We start from the raw sequence: 23,264 nt of genomic DNA, 5'->3' as shown, positions 1-23,264 counted from the left end.
TCCTCTGGAGCTGTGCTGCTGAGTCAGGCCTTACCCATTCTTTTATTCAAAACTGTTTCTCCATCCTCAATTTTGGGAACTACAAGCTTGGATCCACCTCTCATCAATCTTGCCTTTTCATCTCCAGGCCTAAAACATCTCATATACACAATGTCAAGTATTCTTCTCAAGCCTCCTTGTTTTCAGTGAAGATGCACTGCCTTCTGTACTTTGATTTGTTAATTCTCAAGGAGACCTGCATCCATTCACTATCTTTGGGTCTAACAACAAATTGAGGTAGTCTTTTAAACACGCATTGGGGTATTTGTTTTTGTTTTTTGGTCTTTTTGAGACAGGGTCTCCCTGTAGCCCCAGCTGTCCTGGAACTCACTATGTAGACCAGGCTGGCCTTCAATTCACAGAGATCCGCCTGCCTCTGCCTCCCGAGTGCTGGGACTACAGGCGTGAGCCACCACGCCCGGCTGATTTTTTTTTTTTTTTAATGTTTCGATAACTGGAAACCGGAAGCTCTCTGTATGGCTTCGATATCTGGCAATCCGACCTCAGACTGCACAGTTCTTCCATCTTCTATTTGGAAACAGTTGAAAAGTATTATTATGGAAAGGGCAAAATTGCAATTTAAAGATCTCAGTTGACCTTACCATCTTCTGTAGATTCAAACAAAACTTCATTCCACTGGGGAAAAAAATGTTCTGATGGGCCAAGCAGAATAAATGTTTTATAAACAGGAAAACAACAAAACCCAGAAGAAAACAGATACTAAAGTATGAAAATAAGATTGGTCAGTTACTTTCTTTTTGAGCTGGAGCAGGGAGACAAAATAATGAAAAAAATCATTACCTTTTTGTGTAAGGGCTGAGGAAACTTGATTATGCTTACCAAAACTGGCTTGTGTGGCAAATTTCAGTTTACTATCTAATCCTAATGTCTGGAAAGGTCAGATAAACAGTTTTGTTTGGTGGCCAAAACTTTGGGTTAAGTGGCTGTTTCAATATTTAGCCTATTTACTGTTGGGCTCTTAGTCCAAAATAATGGCCTCCTGTAATTTCTTCCTAATTTCTTAATTCTTCCTTAAATATTTGCTAGAATCATCTCTGAAAATCAAAAGTGTACCACATATGTGCAATGTCTGCTGGGAACTGAACCCAGGTCTTCTGCAAGAGTAGCCAGTGCTCTTAACCACTGAGCCGTCTCTCCAGCTCCTATTTTTCAATGTTGTGTGCACACACCTAATCCTATGGCACATATGCATATATGTGGAGGTCAGAGTCCAACTGCTGGAACGTGCTGTCCTACCATGTGGGGCATGGGGATCAAACTCAGGTCATGAGGCTTGGCCACCCCATTACTACTATTTGTATTTCAGATGGTCTAATAAGTATGTAGTGATCGTATTGTGGTTCTAATGTCGATTTCCTCAATGGTTTAGTGATGTCAATCATGTTATTTCCCATATAGCACCCTCAGTGAAACATCTTTTCATTTCTCTCACATTTTCTATTTTTAAAAAAATATGTATTATTTTTATGTGTATGCATGAATTGCCTGCATGTATATGAGTGTACCCATGTCATGCAATGTTCACAGTGGACAGAAACCATCAGATCCCATTGAACTGGAGTTACACACAGCTGCCATGTGGGTTCTGGGATTCAAACCTGGGTCTTCTGCAGGAACAGCCAGTGTTCTTAACCGCTGAGCCAGCTCTCCAGCCCAACATTTTCTATTTTTAATTGTATTATTTTTATTGTTTTTAAAATTTTTTATGTTTGTATATGTGTTGGACCTCCATCTACGTAAGTACATTCATATATGCCAATGCCTTCAGAGGCCAGAAGAGGACATTGGAGCCCCTGGAACTGGAGTTACAGGAAGTAGTGAGCTGACACATGGATGCTGGGAATTGAACCCATGTCCTCTGCAAGAGTGGCAAGTGCTTTTAACTTCTGAGCCATGTCTCCAGCTGCTTGTTTTCTTAGACTCTGAAAGCTTTTGATTTCTGTATCAGGTATAAGGTTCAGACATAGTAGTTTGGGTTTTCTGTTGTTTGGTTTTGGTCTGTGGATATTAGCTCCTCCATCTCTTCTACTTGTATGAGGCTTTTCTGGTATTTTGTTTTCATCTGTGTATATGTCAGTACTGATTTCCATTACTGACATATTACATTTTGAAATGTGGCAGTGGTTCCTTTTTTTTTTCCAGCATCGTTTAAGCTATTCTGTTCTTTTGCCTTATCCATATAAATTTTAGAATCATCTGTGAATAATCTCATTGGGATTGCCAATAACTAAATTAAACTTGTGTATCAATGTAGAATTAACATCTCTCACCCGGTCTTCTAATATTAACCCATTTTTTGATGTAGTAAGAGGCATGAGGTTTATTTTGGCCCAAGGATGAGGGGATGAATGCAGTGGTGGCTTTCTTGTTGGTAGTATCAAGATCATTTGACACATCTATGTTTTCTGTCTTCTTTGTTGTTCTGCTTTTTGAGGCAGGGTCTCCCTGTCGCCCCAGCTGACCTGGAAGTCCATGGGCTGGCCTTGCTCTCACTGAGATATGCCTGACTCTGCCTCACACATGCTGGGATTGAAGGTGTGGCATCACACCCAGCTTGCCTTTTCTTACAAAGCCACCAGGATTGAATCACAAGGTCTCCATCCTAATGGCCATCCAGAAGTCCCACCTCTACATATTATTATTTCTATTCTTGTGCTGGTTGTCAGCTTGACAGATGCTAGGATCATATATCAAACGGACCTCCTGGCCTATGGTGGAAAACCCATCTGCTGTGTGCTGTGTTGGTACCGTCCGTTCCTTAGGTAAGGGATTCTGGACTATAAAGTGCACTAGGCTGGCTGAGTACTGGCATGCATGCATCGATTGCTTTCCGTTCCTAACTATAGATGCAATGTGACCGGCTCCCTTAAGCTCCTGCTGCTGTGCCTTCTCCATGATGATGGACTGTAACCTGGAACTGGGAGCTAAAGTAAGCGCATTCTCCCATAAATTGCTTTGGTCAGAGGATTCTATTACAGCAACAAGAACAAATCCTAAGACAACTCTCTTAATACCTAAAAATAGGGATTAAATTTCAACATAAGAACCTTAGGGGACTCAAACCATCCTTTCATGTCATTCACTAGCATGTTGTAGGTTTTTGTCTCCAAATCCTGTAATTTAAAATTTTTAAGGAATTGCAAATGGTAGCTTTTTATTTCTACACACTAATTGCTAGTATGTAAATCAGATTGATTTTTCATGTACTTGTCATCAGTGATTTTAGTTCACATAGTTTTATGCAATGTTTAATTTGTACCCGAATGTTCACCATGGTCTCCATCCCCATTCTCTTACTGTCACTTTTCTTCTTCTGAAAGAACATCTTTTAAAAGTTCTCATTCTTTTTTTCTCACAGCTAAGAAGTTTCTTTCACTAGACCTGTGTTGGAAGTTCCAGTTCTCACTTCCTTCCTTGCTTGCATTCCCTACTCCCTTCCCTTAGACTGGGTCTTGTGTGACCCAGTGTTGCCCAGAACTTGCAGTGTAAAGATGACCTTGAATTTTTGATCCCTTCCAACTGGTGTGTGCCACCATGCCCAGTTTGTGTGGTGTGAGGATTTAAACCCACAGCTCCCTGCATGCTAGGCGAGCACTCTACCAACTGTGCTACATCCCAACCCTCCAAATGGCCATTTTCTCTCCAACTTTGACTTCTTCCAGCATCTCATGACCTCTAGTGGTGTTTTTATTGCTTTTCTGAGGTTCCCCACCCACCACCCATGGTTGGTGTTACAAGATTTACAAACAGTATTGTCTTAATTTTACTATAGCATACATGGCTTAGTACACCTTTTAGCCTGTGTTCTGCCTTCTCTCTCAAGCCTGTAAAACCTTCAGTCATTTTACCATCAATTATAATTTCTCCTGCAGTTTCCATTCAACTTTGTATTAGACCTTTTGTCATTTCCTACCTTTCTGCTTGTTAGGCTCCTGAGTAAATCCCTAAACAAGTGTTCTATCACTGAGTTATACCCCAGCTCTATAGCTAACCGAAATTTTGTTGGGTCTAATATACAGTTAAAGTCATCCATTCGAGCTTTTTTGTTCTTGTTTTTTGGCTATGCTAGGAATCAAACCCTGGGCTTCAGGCACAGTATTCTACCACTGAGCCCTCCCTATCTCTCACCCCCTTTGAATCTTTTTTAGTAGGTCATACATGAACACAACTGAAAGCTGTAGGTACAGTATTTCAGTAGAGATGGATAGCTGTACAGCGCTGTAAATGCACTTAACTTCACTAACTATACACTTGCTAAAATGATAAACTTTATGTATATCCTAACATAGTAAAACTGTCTAGTTTAATAAAGTGTATTGCAGGGCAGGCTCGTTTTCTCCCATCTAGTGCTGCCCCATTGCTTCATACACGCTCCGACATTAGAGTCTGCAGGGTCATTTCATTACATATATATATATATATATATATGTAATGAAATATATATATTATATACATCTTTTTGAGAAAGGGTCTCCCCAGCTGTCCTGGAACTATGTAGACCAGGCTGGCCTTGGGCTCACAGAGATCTGCCTGTCTCTGCCTCCCAAATGCTGGGATTAATGGCATGTGCCACCATGCCCTATATGTGAATTCTTCCATCCTTCAGTTTCTAGGGTTCCCCCCCCATCTAATAGTACATCTTCAATCAGTTCCAAACTAACCCACTGTACAGTCATTCTCTCTTGCACTGGATAGCATTTCATTGTGTAGATAGCCTACTTTTCAAGTTAAGTTGTTTCAACTATTTCTGCTACTTCTCTGAGCTCCTTCACTGCCGTGGCTGATTATAATTTCCAGACCTTTTCTTTTCTCAAATGTGCATTTTAATTTACAGTCATTACCATTCTTGTACTCAGATCAGCTAAGATTCTGTTTCTTCAGGTTCCTGGGAGTCAAACTGTGCTCTGCTCTTCTGACCACCTGGTGGTCGCTTGTGGGAGGTTCTCTTTGGTTTGCAATTTCAGAATGTGGAGCTCATTTCTAACAGGGCTAAATTTATATAGCCCCAAAATTTAAATTTTGAAGATGGCACTCTCCATAAAGTATTTCTGTCTACCTCTTCCACATACCCCAGGGGCAGAGCTAGTCCAGGGAACTTTTAAAAATATATATTTATTTTTATTTCTTGTGTATGAGTATTGCATGTGTTTAAGTGCACCTGTGTCATGCAATGCTCACAGAAGTCCCTGGAACTGAATTACAGACAGTTGTTAGCCACCATGTGATGTGGATGCTGAGAATCCAACACAGGTCCTCTGCAAGAGCAACCAGTGCTTTTAACCACTGAGCCATCTCTCCAGACCCCTAGGGAACGTCTTGATATTAACTTTTAAGTTATGTGTTGCCAATTCATATAAACAGTATAAATTTATTTTTTTAATTTAAAAAAAAATTGAGAATTTCATACATGCACATACGGTGTTTTGATCAAATCCATGCCCACTCCCTCCCATCCAACTTGTCCCATATCTCCCCACCACTTTTTTCTGACAACTTCATGTTTTTTTTTCTTTTTTCTCTTTTTAAGACAGGGTCTCTCTGTAGCCCCAGCTGACCTGGAACTTGCTATGTAGACCAGGCTGGCCTTGAAGTCAGAGACCTGCCTGCCTCTGCCTCCAGTGCTGGGATTAAAGGTGTGCACCACCATGCCCAGCCATTCTTTTTTTTTTTAAATGGGGCTTTTTGCTACTCTAACATTCCCCCCTCTGAAACAGTATAAATTTAAAACCAAAATGCATGTGAAAACAGGCTTCTGGCTAAAAAAAATTCAGAAGACAATTTCTTCCCACTTAAAAATTCAGTGCACAGGCCAACACAGACAGGCTTCCTTTATTTCCTCTAGTTCACTTTGTGAGCCACCCCTAGAAGGGCCCTGATGTTATGGTGGCCCTGTTTCCACATCCTTCCTCATCTGTGCCCCAAATTCAACATGACACATGGATTGTTTCACTAGCTCTGCTTTGCCCTGGAGATTCCAGATTTCTGCATGGCAGAGTGATTTGCATCATAGTCTGACTCAGCGGTTTTTATTACCCACCGGGGAACACGGTAAGGTGGTAAGGACCATGGAATTAGGCAGATCAACTTGAATCCTAGCAACTGTGTAGTCACAGGCAGTTCACCTGCATCCTGTTTCCTCGTATGTGAAGTGGAAAACTAAGGATTGTTTTAAATAAACAAATAATAAAGGATATAAAATGCATGTCCATGCCTGGAATGTATGAAGTACTTAACAATTTCTTTTAGGAACTTCCATAAAATAAAATGGTTCTGGCAAGTGTGTCATTTATCTACTTTTAAAAGGTAACGTAAACTGCTTGTAGCAGTGGGCAAATGCCCTATTATTGCTGACTATGGATTTTAAAAAATGTATTTTATTATTTTTATTTTACACGTATGAGTGTATTGCCTGCATGTATGTATGTGTACTCATGTCATGCAATGCCCGAAGAGGACAGAAGAAGGCATCAGATTACCCTAGAACTGGAATCATGGGGGTTGTTAGTATGTGGGTGCTGGGAATTGAACCCGGGTCCTCTGCGAGAGCAGCCAGTGCTCTTAACCTCTGAGCCATCTCTCCAGCCCTCAACAATGTCTTTTTTTTTAAAAAATAAAGCGGATGACATTAAAAAAAAAAAATCACATTAAGTTAGGGGTATAGTTCAGCAGCAGACTGCTTGCCTAGTGCCTACATATATATATATGACCCTAAATTTTATTCTCAGCATTCTATATATAAATAACAGGAGATGGGGCATGGTGGCCCATGCCTGTAATCCCAGCACTTTGTGAACGGTAGCTAAAGCAGAAGGATTGATGAGTTCTAAGCCATCCTGGGCTATGTAGTCAGGGCTACCAAAATAAAAATAAATAAAAATCACAGGAAATAAGGTACTGCTGTGGAGGGTAAAACCTACAGGGAGTGGATGTTGAGAGAGTATTTTTGTTAGAGGACTATGCCAAAATCAAACAAGCAGAATCACAAAATCTGGTCACTTGACGTATTCAAAAGCAGGAACTTAAAGACTTTAAAAAAAAACCAGAAAAGATCCTGTACTAAGAAAAGTTAGAAATCAATAATGAAATACATGAAGAAAAAAACTTTTGGATAACAGATATATGGCACTAATCTAAAATTCCCACTGATAATTATCTTAAAGGAAAAGATGAAAACTAATAAAATTTCTTAAGCATGTTAAGACTAAAAACTTTTATATTAATATTGAGGAAAGTATTTTTTCCCATAGCTGGTTCCATTCTAAGCCATCATTAAACTTTCTCTCCCAAAGTACTCTCAGGATCATGTTTTAATTCCCCCTTTTTTAACACGGATGAACATTGCAAGGTAAACCCACGTTACATTAACACTTGAAGCTAGTCATGGTGGGGGACACCTACAATTCTAGAAGCCGGGAAGCAGAGCAGGAAGATAAGAGAATTCAAAGCCAGCCTGGCTATAATAGCAAGACTTTGCCTCAAAAAACAAAACAAAACTTGGAAACACAAGCTGGACACAGTGTGCATCCTATAATCTCAGCACTCAGGAGGCGGAGGCAGAGGCAGGGAGACCTCAGTTCAAGGCCAGCCTGATCAACACAACAAATTCCATGCCAGCCAGGGCTACGTGGTGAGACCCTATCTTTAAAAAAATAAAAAGAAAAACAGTAAAAGAAAAGAAACCTTGAAAAAACAACCCAGAATAGCCAGATTTAAATTTTATTTCACATTGATAGAAATCATGAAAAACATTACATTTTCCCACAATACAGCACAATTCAACGGAATATTTATACCCTATATAATACCTTACTGATGTGAATAAATGAAATCAGTTTGTGTTCTTCAAGATAAAGTGAAACAGTATATGATTGTTTTAAAGTTTTAAATCCAGACATAAACATATGGCTTCATTATTATCCATTACTAAATTATCTCCACTATTGGCCAGCACCCATTTACAAAGATGCATCCTTAACATCGTCTTGGTCAGCTGGAATACAGCAGGAAAATTAACAGGTCAGAAATCACCACAACTTCTGAATATGTATATTCAACTGTGTGGTACTATACCATATGTATAAGGATTCTAGTTAACTTTTATTAATAATAAAAGTTACCACACAGTTGAATATTTTAACAGTTTTCCCCAGTATTCTGGACATTTTGACAATTTAAGATCAAATGACTCCTATTTTAATGTTTACACGGGAGACTAATTTTTAAAAATATTTTATTTATTATTTTTATTTTTTTATGTGTATGTATATATTGCCTGCATGTAGGTAAGTGCACCCATGTCGTGCAATGCCCAAGGAGGACAGAAGAGGCCGTCGGATCCCCTAAAACTGGAATTACGGACAGTTGTTAGCTGCCATGTGGGTTCTGGGATTTGAACCCCAGTCTTCTGCAAGAACATCCAGTGTTCTTAACTGCTGAGCCATCTCTCCAGCCCCAAGAGACTAATTTTTAAGCCATTTAACTAAAATGAAAATATCAAATTCACTTGTTGGCAGCTAAAAATAAACCTAAAGTTTCTAATGGGTGGCTCATCCTGGACAGCAGTCGGTTTCAAACAGAGGTACAGAAAATGTAAAAAGGCTCTGCAGCAGAGACCTAATTATTTTAGATATTAGATTTTAAAACCAGACTTATTTCTGGACACACCAACATTTGATTTAACTTTTCAGTTGTTTACAGAAAAATAAAACAAGAATTATTATCTGGATTGAAGATTCTGATAACTATAGGTCTAAATTTGGACTACGGTACACTTACTTGAAATATGTAGCACAGTAAGCATAAGTAATGTTTGGTCTCTTGAAGTGTACATATACTTTAAATACCATGTATCTGTGACTCAGAATGCCAAATTAGAGTATATTTTGACAGATTTCTATGATAGAGAGGCAATATTTGGTCTACTACGGAAAAAAAAAAAAACATATCTTTGTTTCTTGAGAGGTGAAAAAATATTAAATAGAAGTATCAGAGAAAGAAAATTCAGATCCCCAATAAAAGGGCCATTAAGTGAGAGAGCAATATTCTCTTTTATGACACTGAAAAGTATTATCCCTAGTATTAGGAATAATTTAATACCATCTAATTTTTACGTATTACAAATACCATGTATATATGAATACATATATGAAAATGCAGACACTGCATGGTGACTAAACAACTGTAGAGTAAATCCAGTCTAAGTCACAGCATTAACAAGTCATTTATATCTTAATTGTCATTTATACTTGAACAAATTTTCATTAAGCATAATAGTAATTTCTAAATGATGCAATAAAAACTCTGGTTGCAATATTTTATTTTGCTGAATTACATTTGAGAAAGAGAAGCTAACTGCTTCATCTACTTTACTAGTATATTCTGGATTGTATTATACAAATATATGAATAGAAACTTAAAAGATCATAAATTTCCCATGAGACATTATTTAGTCTGTATCATTGGTATGTATTTGTAAAACATTTTAACACTGCAAACATTAGAAGTTTTAAGATCAGGCATGGGAAAAGGTTTATACTCTACTACAATGATGCTGGTGTAGTCTACACAAGGCCTCTCCGTGAAGTCAATCAATTGGAGGTAGGAGTTTATCAATGAATTGCTTGACATCCATCATTTCCTGTTTGGAAAAAGTTATTTAATAAGCAGCTACATACGTCTGAAATTAAATCTTCAAGAAAATGCCAGTAATGAAATCCACGTAGTGTGCATAGGTAAGGTAATAATGTTTTTACTACTACAAGAAAAAGGCATGCAAGAAAAAAAAGGTTCTAAAATCTCAGAACATTCCTTATGCTTATTATTGTATACTGAAAGTTCCCATACTATCCAGTTCCATGAAAAATGCCTGTATTTCCTGATACTTAAAAGAAGAACTGGGACTGGAGAGGTGGATCAGTGGTTAAGAACACTGGCTGCTCTTGCAGAGGTCCTGGTTTTGATTCCCGGTACCCACATGGCAGCTAACAACCTTTTCTGTAACTCTAGTTTGGGAGAATTCGACAGCCCCTTCTGACCGCCACAGGCATTGCAAGACACAGGTGCACTTACACACATGCAGGCAATACACTCATACACAAAAATAAAACAATATTTTTAAATTAAAAAAAAAACAAAACACTAAGAAGGGCAGGACATAAGGCTATGGTTGTTAGCCAAGATGTGGGTGCTGGGAATCGAACCCGGTCCTCTGCAAGAGCAGTCAGTGCTCTCAACCGCTGAGCCATCTCTCCAGCCCTCTATTACTTTATGGCAGTGTCTTCTTAGTCAAGAGAGCTAAAAATCCAAGGACCCTTGGATACCTCCTCCTTTCCTACCCATAGAATTAACTTGATAATACTCGTGGATTCTGCTTCACCTGGTTCAGGATCTAGATCATATCTCACTTCAATCAACAGCCTCTGGCTACCCAGAGAACAAGTCTTCCTCAGCACAATACAAAACACCAGAGTCCCAACTCCCTATGTCATCTAGCCTACATCCCCCCTTTCCTTGTCTTCTCTGTCTTCCCCTGACCCTCTCTCATAACCCAGGCTGGACTTGAATTCACTAAGTAGATGAGGATGATCTTGAACTTCTGATCCTCCTGCCTCTATCTCAGGTGCTAGGATTACGGTGTGTGCCATCACACTTGGTTTATGCAGTACTAGGGATTGAACCTAGGGCTTTGTCCATGATAGGCAAGCAACTCTACCAACTGAGCTCTACCCCCAGCCTGGTATCAAATGGGACAGTTTGCTTTTCCTGCCCCATAGTCCCTTTACCTGCAGACTGGCTATCTAGAGCCCATCTTCTTTCAGAGTCTAGCTTCATCTCAGTTCCTCCTAAGATAACACTTTATCTCATTCCTCTCAGTTTTTCAGGACAATGCTAATACAATACACATCCCAATCTGTTTTTTTCTATAGTTACTTGGATATATATATCTTTCTTCTCTATTGAAACTGTAATTAATCTATCTTAAATTTTACAAAATAAAGAGTACATTTATAAATCCATCTTTTAATTATATGCAATGCTCATGTGTAAAGGTGATTAGATTTTTTAAATTTAATTGAACAAACTATCATTGAGAAATCTGTTACTCCAATTCAGTTATGAATTAATTCATTAACTCCTTTAAATTCCCAACATTCAAATGTTATTTAACTCGAAAACAGCATGAAAGAAATGAAAGTTGTGGCTCTCACTGCTGCTTCAAGGCACCTACCTGCTGACATGAACTGTGCATCATGCCTTCATAGATTTTGAAAGTTACATTGGCTGGATTCACCAATGTTTTTAGTTTTTCAAAAGTAAGAGAACCAAACATTAGGGGAACTAAAGGGTCACAATCTCCATGGCATTGGAGAATAGAAATATCTCTATTAGCACTACTGATAGGACCCTAGAAAAAAAAAAAAAGAATGTTATTTATTCAACTATATTAAGTATTGTGCCAGGCACTTAAAAATTATAAACATATATGTACATAATATTGTATTCCTCATATTTTTGACAAATGAAATTCCTCCCATCCCCATACTTTCCCAACATCCCTTAATTTAAACTTGTAAGACATGCATAATTTTCTTGCCTACGTCACAATATAACGTGTATTCCCAATGGATCGTTTTCTTAAAGCCAATTACATCTTAATTCATCCTTGTTTTTTCAGGATGACAACATGAGAGGTAATCAGTAAGTATTAGCACATTAGGTAAGTCCTCCTCAACTTTTACTTAATTGACTTAAATAAGGGCATTAATCAACATTATCTATTATGTGCAACACAATGAAAAGTTAGTACACAGTAAATAGACAAAACTCCAGATCTGAAAATGAATTTGGAATGTAACATGTTAGTATGCCCACAATCCTCACATTTGGGAAGCCTGGCACAGGTTTAAGGATAGCCAGAGCCAGGCGTGGTAGTGCACACCTTTAATTCCAGCACTTGGGAGGCAGGGACAGGTGGCTCTCTGTCAGACTGAGGTCAGCCTGGTCTACATAGTGAGTTCCAGGCTAGCCAGGGCTATACCTGTCTCAAAACAAGACCCTGTCTCAAAACAAAACAAAAACCCAACAACCCCCAAAACGGAAACCTTGACTATACAGTAAAACAGTCTCAAAAGAAAAAATAAATTGGGGACTGGAGTAACACAGGGGTGGTGTGCTTGACTAGCATGTTCAAAGCTTTAACACCTAACACTACAAAAAAAATGGATAGATAAAGAACGTGAAAATAATCTCCACATCTCCCATCATGTATTACATACTGCTTCACTGTTAAATATTTAGAAATTAAATGGTAAAATTCTGTTGTCAAATCATTAAATATCTTAAAACTGTATTAAAACTAGCCTTAATTTTCATATATATTCTAAACCATATCAAACATTAAGACTTATGACTATTCTATGTAATCCACATAAGGACACTGTGGTATACAGATGAAGTACAGTAATACATCAGTAAGGTCTAAAGGAAAACTTTAATATAGGATGACCGACAGAAGTTGTGCACTTTGGGTAGTGATATCTCAGTGCAGGTTCACCAACTGCAACAAAGGTACCAATGTGATGTGAGTGTCCACAGTTGAGGAGGCTATAAACCTAAAACTGTTCTAAAAAAGTTATAAAACTTGCCAGGTTTGGTGGCGCACGCCTGTAGTCCCAGCACTTGGGAGGCAAGGCAGGTGGATCTCTGTGAGTTCAAGGCCAGCCTGGTCTACACAGTGAGTTCCAGGACAGCTGGGGCCACAGGGAGGCGCTGCTTCAAAAAGACGCCCCCCCCAAAAGTTATAAAACTCATAAATTAAAATGCAGCAACACTGCCTGCTGGGCATGGTGGTGAATGCCTTTAATCACAGCAGTTGGGAAGCAGAGGCAGGCAGATCTCTGTGAGTTCCAAGCCAGCCTCATCTACATAACAAGTTCTAGGCCAGCTGGGGCTACAGGGAGACCCTGTCTTAAGTCCAAAAATAAGGAGCAACTTCTTCCTAAACATCATCTGCTGCCTCTTGCTGTGTAATCTCAGTATGTGCATCAAGCAGGGTACCTATCAAGCAGGGCACCTATCAAGCAGGGTACCTGTGGAAACGAAGCCCGCAGTGGAAGCCAGCAGCTGAGTGCAGTGACACCTGCCAGTTTCTGCTGTGTGTTGAGAGCAGCGTATAAAGATAAAGCTCCTCCCTGGAAAGAAAGCGGCAAGTTACTGGAGGATAGTTCTGCCAACAGCATGTGAGAGTCTTATTAGTGATGTCCATAAAAAAACAAACAAACTGGGTAAGCCATGTTAAATGAAATCAGGTAGAGTGAAAATACATACTCACAAAAGACATAGATCTCTACCTCAAAGAGAACATACTAAGTACTAGATCAATCACAACACTTAAAAATAACTTCCATTTTTTGCATGCCTTAAGAATAGTCCACATTTATAGTTTTCACTTTCTTTTCTGAAAAGTCTTAGATATAGAATTCAAATTAGATTTATTTTTCCAAAACAGTAATTCAAGATAATGCAGACTGTGTACCAGACACCTTTGGAAGTTTGCCTACCCAGTTCGAAATAGGCTGTGCTCTAGGATCTGCCAGCAGAAATGCTGCCACTCTGATCAGGCCCACCCACAAATCACTGCACCTCACATGGTGATATGGGAGAATTTATCATCCCAGGCAGTGATGCTCTTTCTCTCAGGACTGTGGAATTGGGGTTCAGCGGCTTTCAGGTAATCTGTACAGCTAGAAATGCAACATGTAAACTTGAGCTGAAAAGCTATAAGCTGTAAAAGCCGAGATGGCCAAGATTAGATGGAAAGGCAAACAAAAAAAGACGAGCACAGAGAAATGAAGATGAATTTCCAAGAACTGGCTGCTTCCCTAGGTCTTGATTTATTTTGTTTCCTTGATCTGATGATGCCAAAGACCCACTACTGACTCCTCCTTGCTTAAAATGTTAGAAATTGTTTTGGGGGTGTGTATAGAGTGTTGGTGCAGGAGTGCATGTGAGCATATGTGCATATGTAGAGGCCAGAGGTTGGCATTAGGTGTCCTCCATGACCACTTTCCATCTTACTCTTTGACATACGGTCTCTCAAAGAATCTGGAGCTCATAAATTACATACACTAGGCTGGCTGGCCAGAGAGCTCCAGGGATCCACTGGCCTCTGCCTCCCCACCCCTGGGATTACAGGCACATGGCAACAGATCCAGCTTTTAAAAATATTATCATTTAAATATTTTGTTGAACATTCCAACATGCATATGTGTTTGAATTCAACCTCTCCCATCACCTCCCCTCCAATTTTTCCATCTTTCCATCACCACCTTTCCCTCCCAATTTCATGTGCTTTTTAAAAATGTAATACTCACTGAGTCCATTTAGTGTTGCCTGTGTATGTAACGATGTGGGGCCATCTACTGGAGTATGGGTAGCCTCTTAGGATATACATCTTGAAGGAAAGTGACTCTCCCTCTCCCAGCAGCCACCAACTGTCAATAGTTCTTCAGATATGGGTAAGACTTCCTGAGTCCCTCCCCCATCCATCTGGGATTTTGGCTGGCTTGATCTTGTACAAGTCTTGGTACACAATCCCAGCCACTATGAGTTCATTCCTGCAACTGTGCTATCATGTCCAGCAAATTGTTTCACTACAGGCATCTATTCCCTCTGGCTCTTAGAATCTCATACCCAGCTTTTTACATGGGTGCTGGAGATCCAAACTTAGATTCTCCTGGTTGCTAAGTACTTTATTGCCTGAGCCTCTACTCAGAGCCAGGATTTAGTTTCTGCAGGTTGTAAACAGTATCAACTAACAAGACACCTACATGTACTTTCTACCTTAAATCAAAAATTAATTTTTGTCCCTATGTTTGTGTCAAGGTATGTATTATTATCTCAACAAAGACCACATTGGTAACACCTTTTAAATATACTGTATTAACTACATCTCTTTCTACTTAACTTTATTAAGATGATTCCAAAATTCTAACATTTTTCATAGCTATTGAGATTAGCATTCTGAAGTGGTAACTAGTGAAAAGTTTAAAGATATAAGTTCAGGGCAGGAGGTATAACTGAGTGATAAAGGGCTTGTCTAGCTTGTACAAGGACCTAGGTCTAATTCTTAGTACCATAAAACAAAAAATTGTAAGGTCAATATAAGGAACAACATTGGAAAATTATAAGGCCAGAGAAAAAGTACAGAGAGAAGGATACCAAAGTAAGCATCATATACTATAGCCTCCTCCTAAAAGAAGGAACAGAAGTCCTGTGTTCACTTACAGTCCTGTTTAATTAAAAGCAACATAACTATTGTGTATTACAGTTACTTGAAGAAAATACATTCTAGGGACTGCAATGATGGCTAAGGGGTTAAGGGCACTGGATGTTCTTTCAGAGGACCTGGGTTCAATTCCCAGCACCCACATGACAGCTAACAACTGTTCATAACTCCAGTTCTAAGGGAATCTGATAACCTCTTCTTTGGTGGGCACTGCACAACATGGGTACACTTACCTATATGCAGGCATAACACTCATACACATAAAAATATATATTCTGGTTCCAATCAGTTTTTTAATGAATTAACTTTGAAGGCAAGCTAAAAGATAAAGGCTACTGTGAAGAGGAAAAACTAGAAAAGCAAAAGCATATGAAGCAGAAATTTGTCCCAGTGTGATCAAACTTAAATGAGCATTAATATCAGTTAAGATCTGTAACAGCTCCTAAAAAAGAACACTTCCAAAGAAGAAGAAACTACTGACTTTAGATAAATATGCTGATGATACTGACATACCAGTCAAACTCTATCTTACCTGAGAAAATCCTCCCAAAATAATTCTGTTAGAAGGGATGCCATTCTTCACCTCTTGATCTATCAAAGCTTTTACTAAAAACAAGAAAATTATCATAAATACTTTCAAAATTAAATTCACTGATACAATTTAAAATAGGAAAAAAAAAACAGGCAAAGAATATAAAAGATAGGAAGGAAACTAGGATGTATTTTCATAATTTGACTTTTTAGATTCTGCAGGTGTGCTCAGATTAAAATTTCAAGTGGGGGCTGGAGAGATAACTCAAAGGTTAAGAGTGCTGGCTGCTCTTGAAGAGGACCTGGGTTTGGTTCCCAGCACCCACATGGCGGCTAACAGCTGTCCATAACTCTAGTTCCAGGGAATCCAAAACCCTCTTCTGGCCTCCGTGGGCTTTGCACACATGTGGTGCATCTACATACATGTAGCCAAAACACTCATACACATAAAATAAAAGTAAATAAAAACTTCAGAAACTTCTTGTTGCACAGTTTGTAATAGTTCTTTTACTCATTGAGAGATGTACATTCTTTTATTTATAGTTAATTCTAGTATACATTTTCTATTTCTCTTCAATAAAGTGCATTTGTACCTAAAAATTGTCTTTTTTTTTTTTTTTTCGGTCTTTTTGAGGCAGGGGCGCCCTGTAGCCCCAGCCCCAGCTGGCCTGGAACTCACTATGTAGACCAGGCTGTCCTCGAACTCAGAGAGATCCACCTGCTTCTGCCTCCCAAGTGCTGGGATTAAAGGCGTGCACCACCATGCCCAGCAACAGTTGTCATTTTTAAATAGTATGTATTTAAAGATTATATAGTTTATGACTTACAGTGTTTTAACCTTAATACTATTCTTAAAACCATAGCATTAATTTTTCTTATAGCTCAAATTACTGAGAGTTCTGTTTAAGCTGGACATGATGAAGCATGCCTTTAATCCCAGCACTCAGGAGGTAGACATAGATGGATCTCTCAGATCTAGGTCAGTCTGATCTATATAGTGAGTTCTAGGTCTGCTGGGGCTTCAGGGAAACTCTTGTCTAAAAACAAACAAAAAACCCAAACAAACCCCAAAACAAAACAAAAAAGAGTTTTGCTTAAATAAAAACAATAAATGATGGGGAAGAACTTCAGATGAGGATTTTTGTTTCCACAGAATACAGGCATGAGGCCGGGCAGCACTGAGGTTTTATAGCCTGGCCCTACTCAGTATTCTCTCTGCTTCCTGTGTGTGGGTGAGAGTACGATCGGCCACCTTCCTGCTCCTGTCACCATGCTGGACTTCACCCCTGTTACTGTAAGCCAAAATAAATCCTTTCATGGTATTTTACTAAAGCATCAGAAAAGTAACTAATACACATGACAACTCCTATAATTTCCTTTTTATTTGTCCTATGTTTTTAGAATAATTGCACCTTTTATAATTTTTTGTGTGTATCTGTGACAGGATCTTGAAAAATGGTAGCTCAGGATAGCATGGAACTCACTACGTAGCCCAGGCTGAACTCACACTTGTGATCCTTCTGCCCTAGCCTCCAAAGTGCTGGATTACAGGAATGTACTACTTACTATACCGTCTCTTCAATATTTTAAATATGGGCAGTGTGTTTTTTCAGATCAAAATTTTCTGTTTCCTTTCTAATCCAACACACACACACACACACACACACACACACACACACACACACCTCCTTTTATGAAAATGCCACAAAACTAGGCATGAGTGGCACATACCTGTAACCCCAGCACTCAGGAGGCAGAGGCAGAAAGATTATGAGTTCAAGCACTACATAGCAAGACCTTATTCTCAAACAAAACAAAACAACCAGATACTCAAATTTAAAGCTATTTTTTAATACAAAGTTTAGTATGAAAGAAAAGGCACTGCATGTGAAGAATAGGCCAGTGGGTTGTGCACCAGGAAAGGAGGATTAAGAAGTCAAAGAATTGTTGTAGAGCACGGAGAATTGGGGAAACCGCACAGCTGTTACTAAAGATGAACAGGTGCAGAAGGGCAGAAACAGCCCAGCTGCCAGGAGGAAGGGGAGCTGTGGGGCTTGAGGGGCATTCCTTTAGCCAGCTACGGAGCCTTTCAGACTGTTCAGCTCTGCCCCTTAGAATGCACCAACTGACAGAGCTAAAAGCGTTTTAACAATCTACAATGACAGCAGCCACCTGTGGAACAGTGGGTTCTAATTTCAGTCACCTTTGACCTAAGAGCATAGGCAGGATGTACTTCCAGAATCCAACCTGGAACTCTCTTTTGTTCAGTGGCACATTCTCTCTGTCCTTTCTTACCCAACTCTGAGTCTTTGATCCTCATTCTCTTCAATAATCTGTTTGAGAAGAAATGACCGGCTCTATTGTTAGAACAGTACCTTTCACTCTGGGCTCACTTAACCATTCCACAGGAACCAGCCCCTCCATCTCCCAAAGTCTAACATATCATATCTATACAGAAGTATACATTTTTTCTTACTCACTTTTAAACAAAGTCTTAACTATAGGATTCTAGCTTTAATCCACATTTTGATGATCTAAAAAGTCAGTGGGCACGGTTTCACATTCCCAATGTGTTTTGAATATACCTTTCTATCTCAAAGATCTAAAGTTGTTCTTCATGAGGGCTGGAGAGATGGCTCTGCAGTTAAGAGCACTAGCTGCTCTTGCAGAGGACCCAGGCTTGGTTCTCAACATCCTAACAATCATCCTTAACTCCAGTTCCAGGGGATACAACACCCTCTCCTAACCTCCACGAGCACTGCACAACACAGGTGCACTTACATACATGCAGGCAATACACTCATACAAATAAAATAAAAATAAATTTTAAAAAGATTTACAGTTGTTTTTAAAGAATGAAAGGCTCTTTTTTTTTTTAAAAAAAATATGTTTTGGAGAACTTCAAACAAATATAAAAGTAGAAAGAACAGCGCAATGGTCCACACACAGCTCCTGGCCGGTGTGTCAGTTCTTGGCCATGCTCATTTCTGATGGCCCCACAGTAGGCTATTCTCAAGTCAATGCCATCACTGCACTACACGAAAGAAAAGCCAAAGGTTCTTCCAGTACTACATGCACATCAAAGAAAAAGATGTTTTTATGCATTTTTTTAAAACTACATCTCAGGCTGGAGAGATGGCTCAGCGGTAAAGAGCACTGACTGCTCTTGCAGAGGACCCAGGTTCGATTCCCAGCACCCACATGGCAACCAACTACTAACCGTCCTCAACTCCAGTTCCAGGGAAATCAGAAGCCTTCTTCTGATGTTCGCGGCATTGCATGACATAGGTGCACTCACACACATGCAGGCAATACACTCGTACACACAATTAAAAAATAAAAAAAAAAAAAAAAAAAAAAAAAAAAAACCCCTACATCTCGGGCTGGAGAGATGGCTTGGTGGTTAAGAGCACTGGCTGTTCTTGCAGAGGACCCAAGTTCAACTCCCAGCATCCACATGGGGGCTAACAACTCTCTGTAATTCCAGTTCTAGGGGAATCTGACGCCCTCTTCTGACCTCTGAGGGCATTGCATGACATGGGTGCACCTACTTATATGCAAACAATACACTCACTCATACACATTAAATAATATATATATATATAAAAAATAAAAACTACATCTTTTCATACATACACAAAACAAGGTTACCATGTTTATATAGGAGAATGGAATATTAATCAGAGAACACACCTCGGAGCATACCTAATATGTCACAGGGGTGTTAAATGAGCTAATTTATAAGAAATGATTAGCTAGTAAAAGGCTACGTGATATCCATTATTACCTCACTAATGTTTTATTACCTTTATATCATTAAATTATTTATCCTTATCATTACTTCATGAAGATAACTGTATACAAGTATTCAATGATGTGCTATTAGCTGGGTGTGGTAGTCCATCCCTTCAATTCCAGAACTTGGGCGGCAGAGGCAGGCAGATCTCTGTAAATTCCAGGCCAGCCAGGGCTATGTAGCAGAACCTGTCTCAAAACAAAACAACAACAAGAATCACAAAAATCAAAAAAGTACTGTTACTGTGCTATTTTCCCATTTGCCTATGTAATTTTGTTTCAAGACAGAGCTTGCTATGTAGCCCCAGCTGGCCTGATACTATGTAACCTAGGCTGGCTTGGAACTCACAGCAATCCTCCTGCTTCAGCCTCCCAAGTGTTGGGTTAACAGGTGAGCATCACCACGCTCAGCTCTGCCTATGCCAATTAAAGCAAAATCTCTATGTATCCAACATAGCTGGTGTGATAAACGCCACTCCTTTCCAGCTACTTCACTGCCACTGCCTACAATAAAGTGTGATGGTTTGCATGAAAACTGTCCCCCCACAGGCTCCAAGTATTTGAACACTGTCTCCAGGTGGTGGCACTGTTCAGGGAGGCTTAGGAGGAGGTACAGCCTAGCTGAAGGAAGCAAATCACTGGGGGGTGGGCTTTGGAGTTCATGGCCTTCCCATTTCGAGTTTGGCTCTCTTTGCTTCCTGTGCCTGCTTAAAGACATGAATGCTCAGCTTTCTCCTCCTGCTGCCTCTCCAAGCCTCTCCACCGTGAAGGAATCTTACTCCTTTGGAACCAGAAGCCCAATAAACTCTTCCTTCTATAAGATCCCTTGATCATGGTGTTTATGACAGTCACAGTAAAGTAAGTAAGTAAAACAACTAGAGAGTCTATGTAGATGTGGTAATCAGAATGGAGGGAAAGGGTTGGAGGCATACCTCAGTGGTAGAGTGCTTATTTAGTATTTGTGAGACACAAGGTTGGTCCCCAGCAAGGCAAAGGGAAAGGAAGAGAGGGATGGAGGGAGGGAGAGTGCCTTCTGAGCACACATAATTGTGTCACATTTAATCAATTTCAATTCAACTACTGAATCTACTAAAACATTTAAGAATGCTTTTGCTTTTATAAACACTTTCTGAACTTACCATTTTCTGCTGCCTGTTTAATTCCAGATTCATCCTCCTGGGAATCTGGTGAAAGTCCAATAATATCAAACCTAGAAAATAAGGCCATTAAGTCTCAAAGGTTATTCTTAGTGAGATGTTTACTGACTTCAAGGTAGTCTTATAAAAAAGCACTTAACAAAGGCACCTTTACATATGAAGCTCTAATTAACATTAATTAAATGTGATTAACAGGTTAAATATGTGAAGCTGACATTCTCTACATTCCTTTCACTCCAACTAGACACGGATTCTAACGTTAAAAAGTCAGTGCCACATCTGTGGGCGGTAACAGCTGAGAAATGACTGAATCCAATCTTACACTCAAAAATTCAATCAATAATCCTAAAAAGTCTGCAATAAATTTTACTTAGTCATTCCTCTTCTACGCTAAGTCAATCCACTGGGATGGTTACTTTTCTGAATTATGTGACTCTTGCAGGCACTACCTCTCAACTAATGAAGGTATTTATAATGACTCTCTATATCTCCCCAATGTTTCACTGCAGCCACTGTACTCCAGAAGCCAGGGAAGCTTCCTTCAGCCCCTTCTACCTGTCTTTAGGTTATGTGCTCGCATGATTATCTGCAGCAATGGTAGATAGGAATTTTAGTTCATAGAGGGGTATCTTGGGAGACAGAGAAGATGAAAGAACCAAAAGTAAAGATGAATAGAAATTTGTAAGGTTGCCAAGGAATCCAAAGAGGATTTTAAGAAGATGAGTGTGGAAAGTACAGCAGGTAAGACAACAGACTGCAGGTCCTGACGAGGTCTCCCATTAAGGAGTGTGCAAACAGGAATGCAAACTCAAAGGATGTACAGCTACTAAGCTTCCTGTCAGGTCTGAATTAAGTGACTGCAGAGCTGGGACAGTTCCATAGATAGCACTTAGAGAATGATTATGAATGACTAAACCTGAGGGAAGTCTTTGGGGGAAGAGAAGTAGGAAAGGAGAAACAAGCCAGGCAAGGGTGTAAATGGCCCATTTACACTAAGGATGTACAGCTACTAAGCTTCCTGTCAGGTCTGAATTAAGTGACTGCAGAGCTGGGACAGTTCCATAGATAGCACTTAGAGAATGATTATGAATGACTAAACCTGAGGGAAGTCTGTGGGGGAAGAGAAGTAGGAAAGGAGAAACAAGCCAGGCAAGGGTGTAAATGGCCCATTTACACTGGTCACCCAAAGGACAGAGAGCGGGACACACACACACACACACACACACAGACTGAAGTGACAATGTCAAGTGGATGCTGAAGTCATCACTTCTTGAAAGAATTGATGGCAGAGGTCTCAGCAGTGCAAAGACATCTAGTCACACACAGAGAACTCTCAGTGATCCCACTTCCTGACTGTGAAGGGCACAAGGAATGTGAGGCATCTTGAAAGGCTGAAAGGGAAGTGCTTTCCTTAATATCCAGCAAGGCAGGAACTTGGCAGAATGGTGAGGCTGTGACTTAATCAGAGTGGAATCACAGTGGATGCCACATGGATCGCTCAAAAGGTTTGGTTACTGGACTCAACAAAGACTTAGCAAAAGACAGCCCCATAATACACCCAACCCGCTCCTGTTTCTCTACTTGTATAGCTTCTTAAGTTTAACTCACAATGTAAAGCATAAAAGGTTAAATCGTTAACTTTAACTGAGTTACCTTGCAATTTAGAAATATCTAAATAAAAAACTGATATACACAAAAGCCCTTCTGATAAGACTAAAAAGTTCTAAATTAATTAAGCAAATTACTTACCAAGAAGGCATAGCCATATTCATATTTAATGTAACAGGCATAACTGGCCTACATGGGAAGGAAAAAAAACCAGCAAAATAAGGATAACAAGGCAGATATTTAATGAGACTCACACAAAACTACATGCTACAGTTTTAATACATGATCTATTTTAGACGTCCACATCTGGACAACTCTATTCTACTTGCCCTTTAACTGTCTTCAGAAGACAGAGGAGCAACTTTGAAAGACTAAACTTGGCACCTAAGAAATATTTTCTTTTCTCCACACCCTTAATACTGTAACTTCTCAGACATGTTAGAAAGGAAACTAGGGGGGCTGGAGAGATGGCTTAGTATGGTTAAGAACACTGCTCTTGAGCCGGGCGTGGTGGCGCACACCTTTAGTCCCAGCACTTGGGAGGCAGAGGCAGGCAGATCTCTGTGAGTTCAAGGCCAGCCCGGTCCACATAGTGGTTCCAGGACAGCTGGGGCTACAAGGAGACCCTGTCTCAAAAAGACAAAAAGAAAAAAAAGAACGCTGCTCTTGCAGAGGACCTGGGCTTGATTCCTAGTATCCACACGGTAGCTAATGACCGTTCGTTCGTAACTCCAGTTCCAGGGGATCTGACAGAATCTTCTGACCTCCACAGGCATTGCATGACACGGGTGCACTTATATACATGCAGTAAATATAATCATACACAA

The 23,264-nt window shown here is 39.7% G+C and overlaps 1 protein-coding gene across 2 annotated transcripts in view; it reads right to left on the bottom strand.

Moving 5' to 3' along the window:
* Positions 1-8,538: 8,538 nt before the first annotated feature.
* The window catches only part of Lypla1 (lysophospholipase 1), a 49,731-nt gene continuing 35,005 nt past the window's right edge, over positions 8,539-23,264 (bottom strand). For both annotated transcript variants that reach the window (XM_008844410.3, XM_017800952.2), the window contains exons 3-8: positions 22,579-22,626; positions 20,812-20,882; positions 15,879-15,952; positions 13,149-13,250; positions 11,288-11,464; positions 8,539-9,697 (exon numbers count right to left, since the gene is read on the bottom strand). In XM_008844410.3, the coding sequence (XP_008842632.2) occupies positions 9,644-9,697; positions 11,288-11,464; positions 13,149-13,250; positions 15,879-15,952; positions 20,812-20,882; positions 22,579-22,619 (519 nt within the window). In that variant the 5' untranslated portion in view covers positions 22,620-22,626 and the 3' untranslated portion in view covers positions 8,539-9,643. The remainder of the gene's footprint in view (positions 9,698-11,287; positions 11,465-13,148; positions 13,251-15,878; positions 15,953-20,811; positions 20,883-22,578; positions 22,627-23,264) is intronic.

Source organism: Nannospalax galili, unplaced genomic scaffold (genome assembly GCF_000622305.1).
Source record: "Nannospalax galili isolate Female #2095 unplaced genomic scaffold, S.galili_v1.0 scaffold40, whole genome shotgun sequence".
Classification (NCBI taxonomy): domain Eukaryota; kingdom Metazoa; phylum Chordata; class Mammalia; order Rodentia; family Spalacidae; genus Nannospalax; species Nannospalax galili.
The sequence above is the reverse complement of the archived record's forward strand: the minus strand, read 5'-3'. Positions and strand labels throughout refer to the sequence as shown.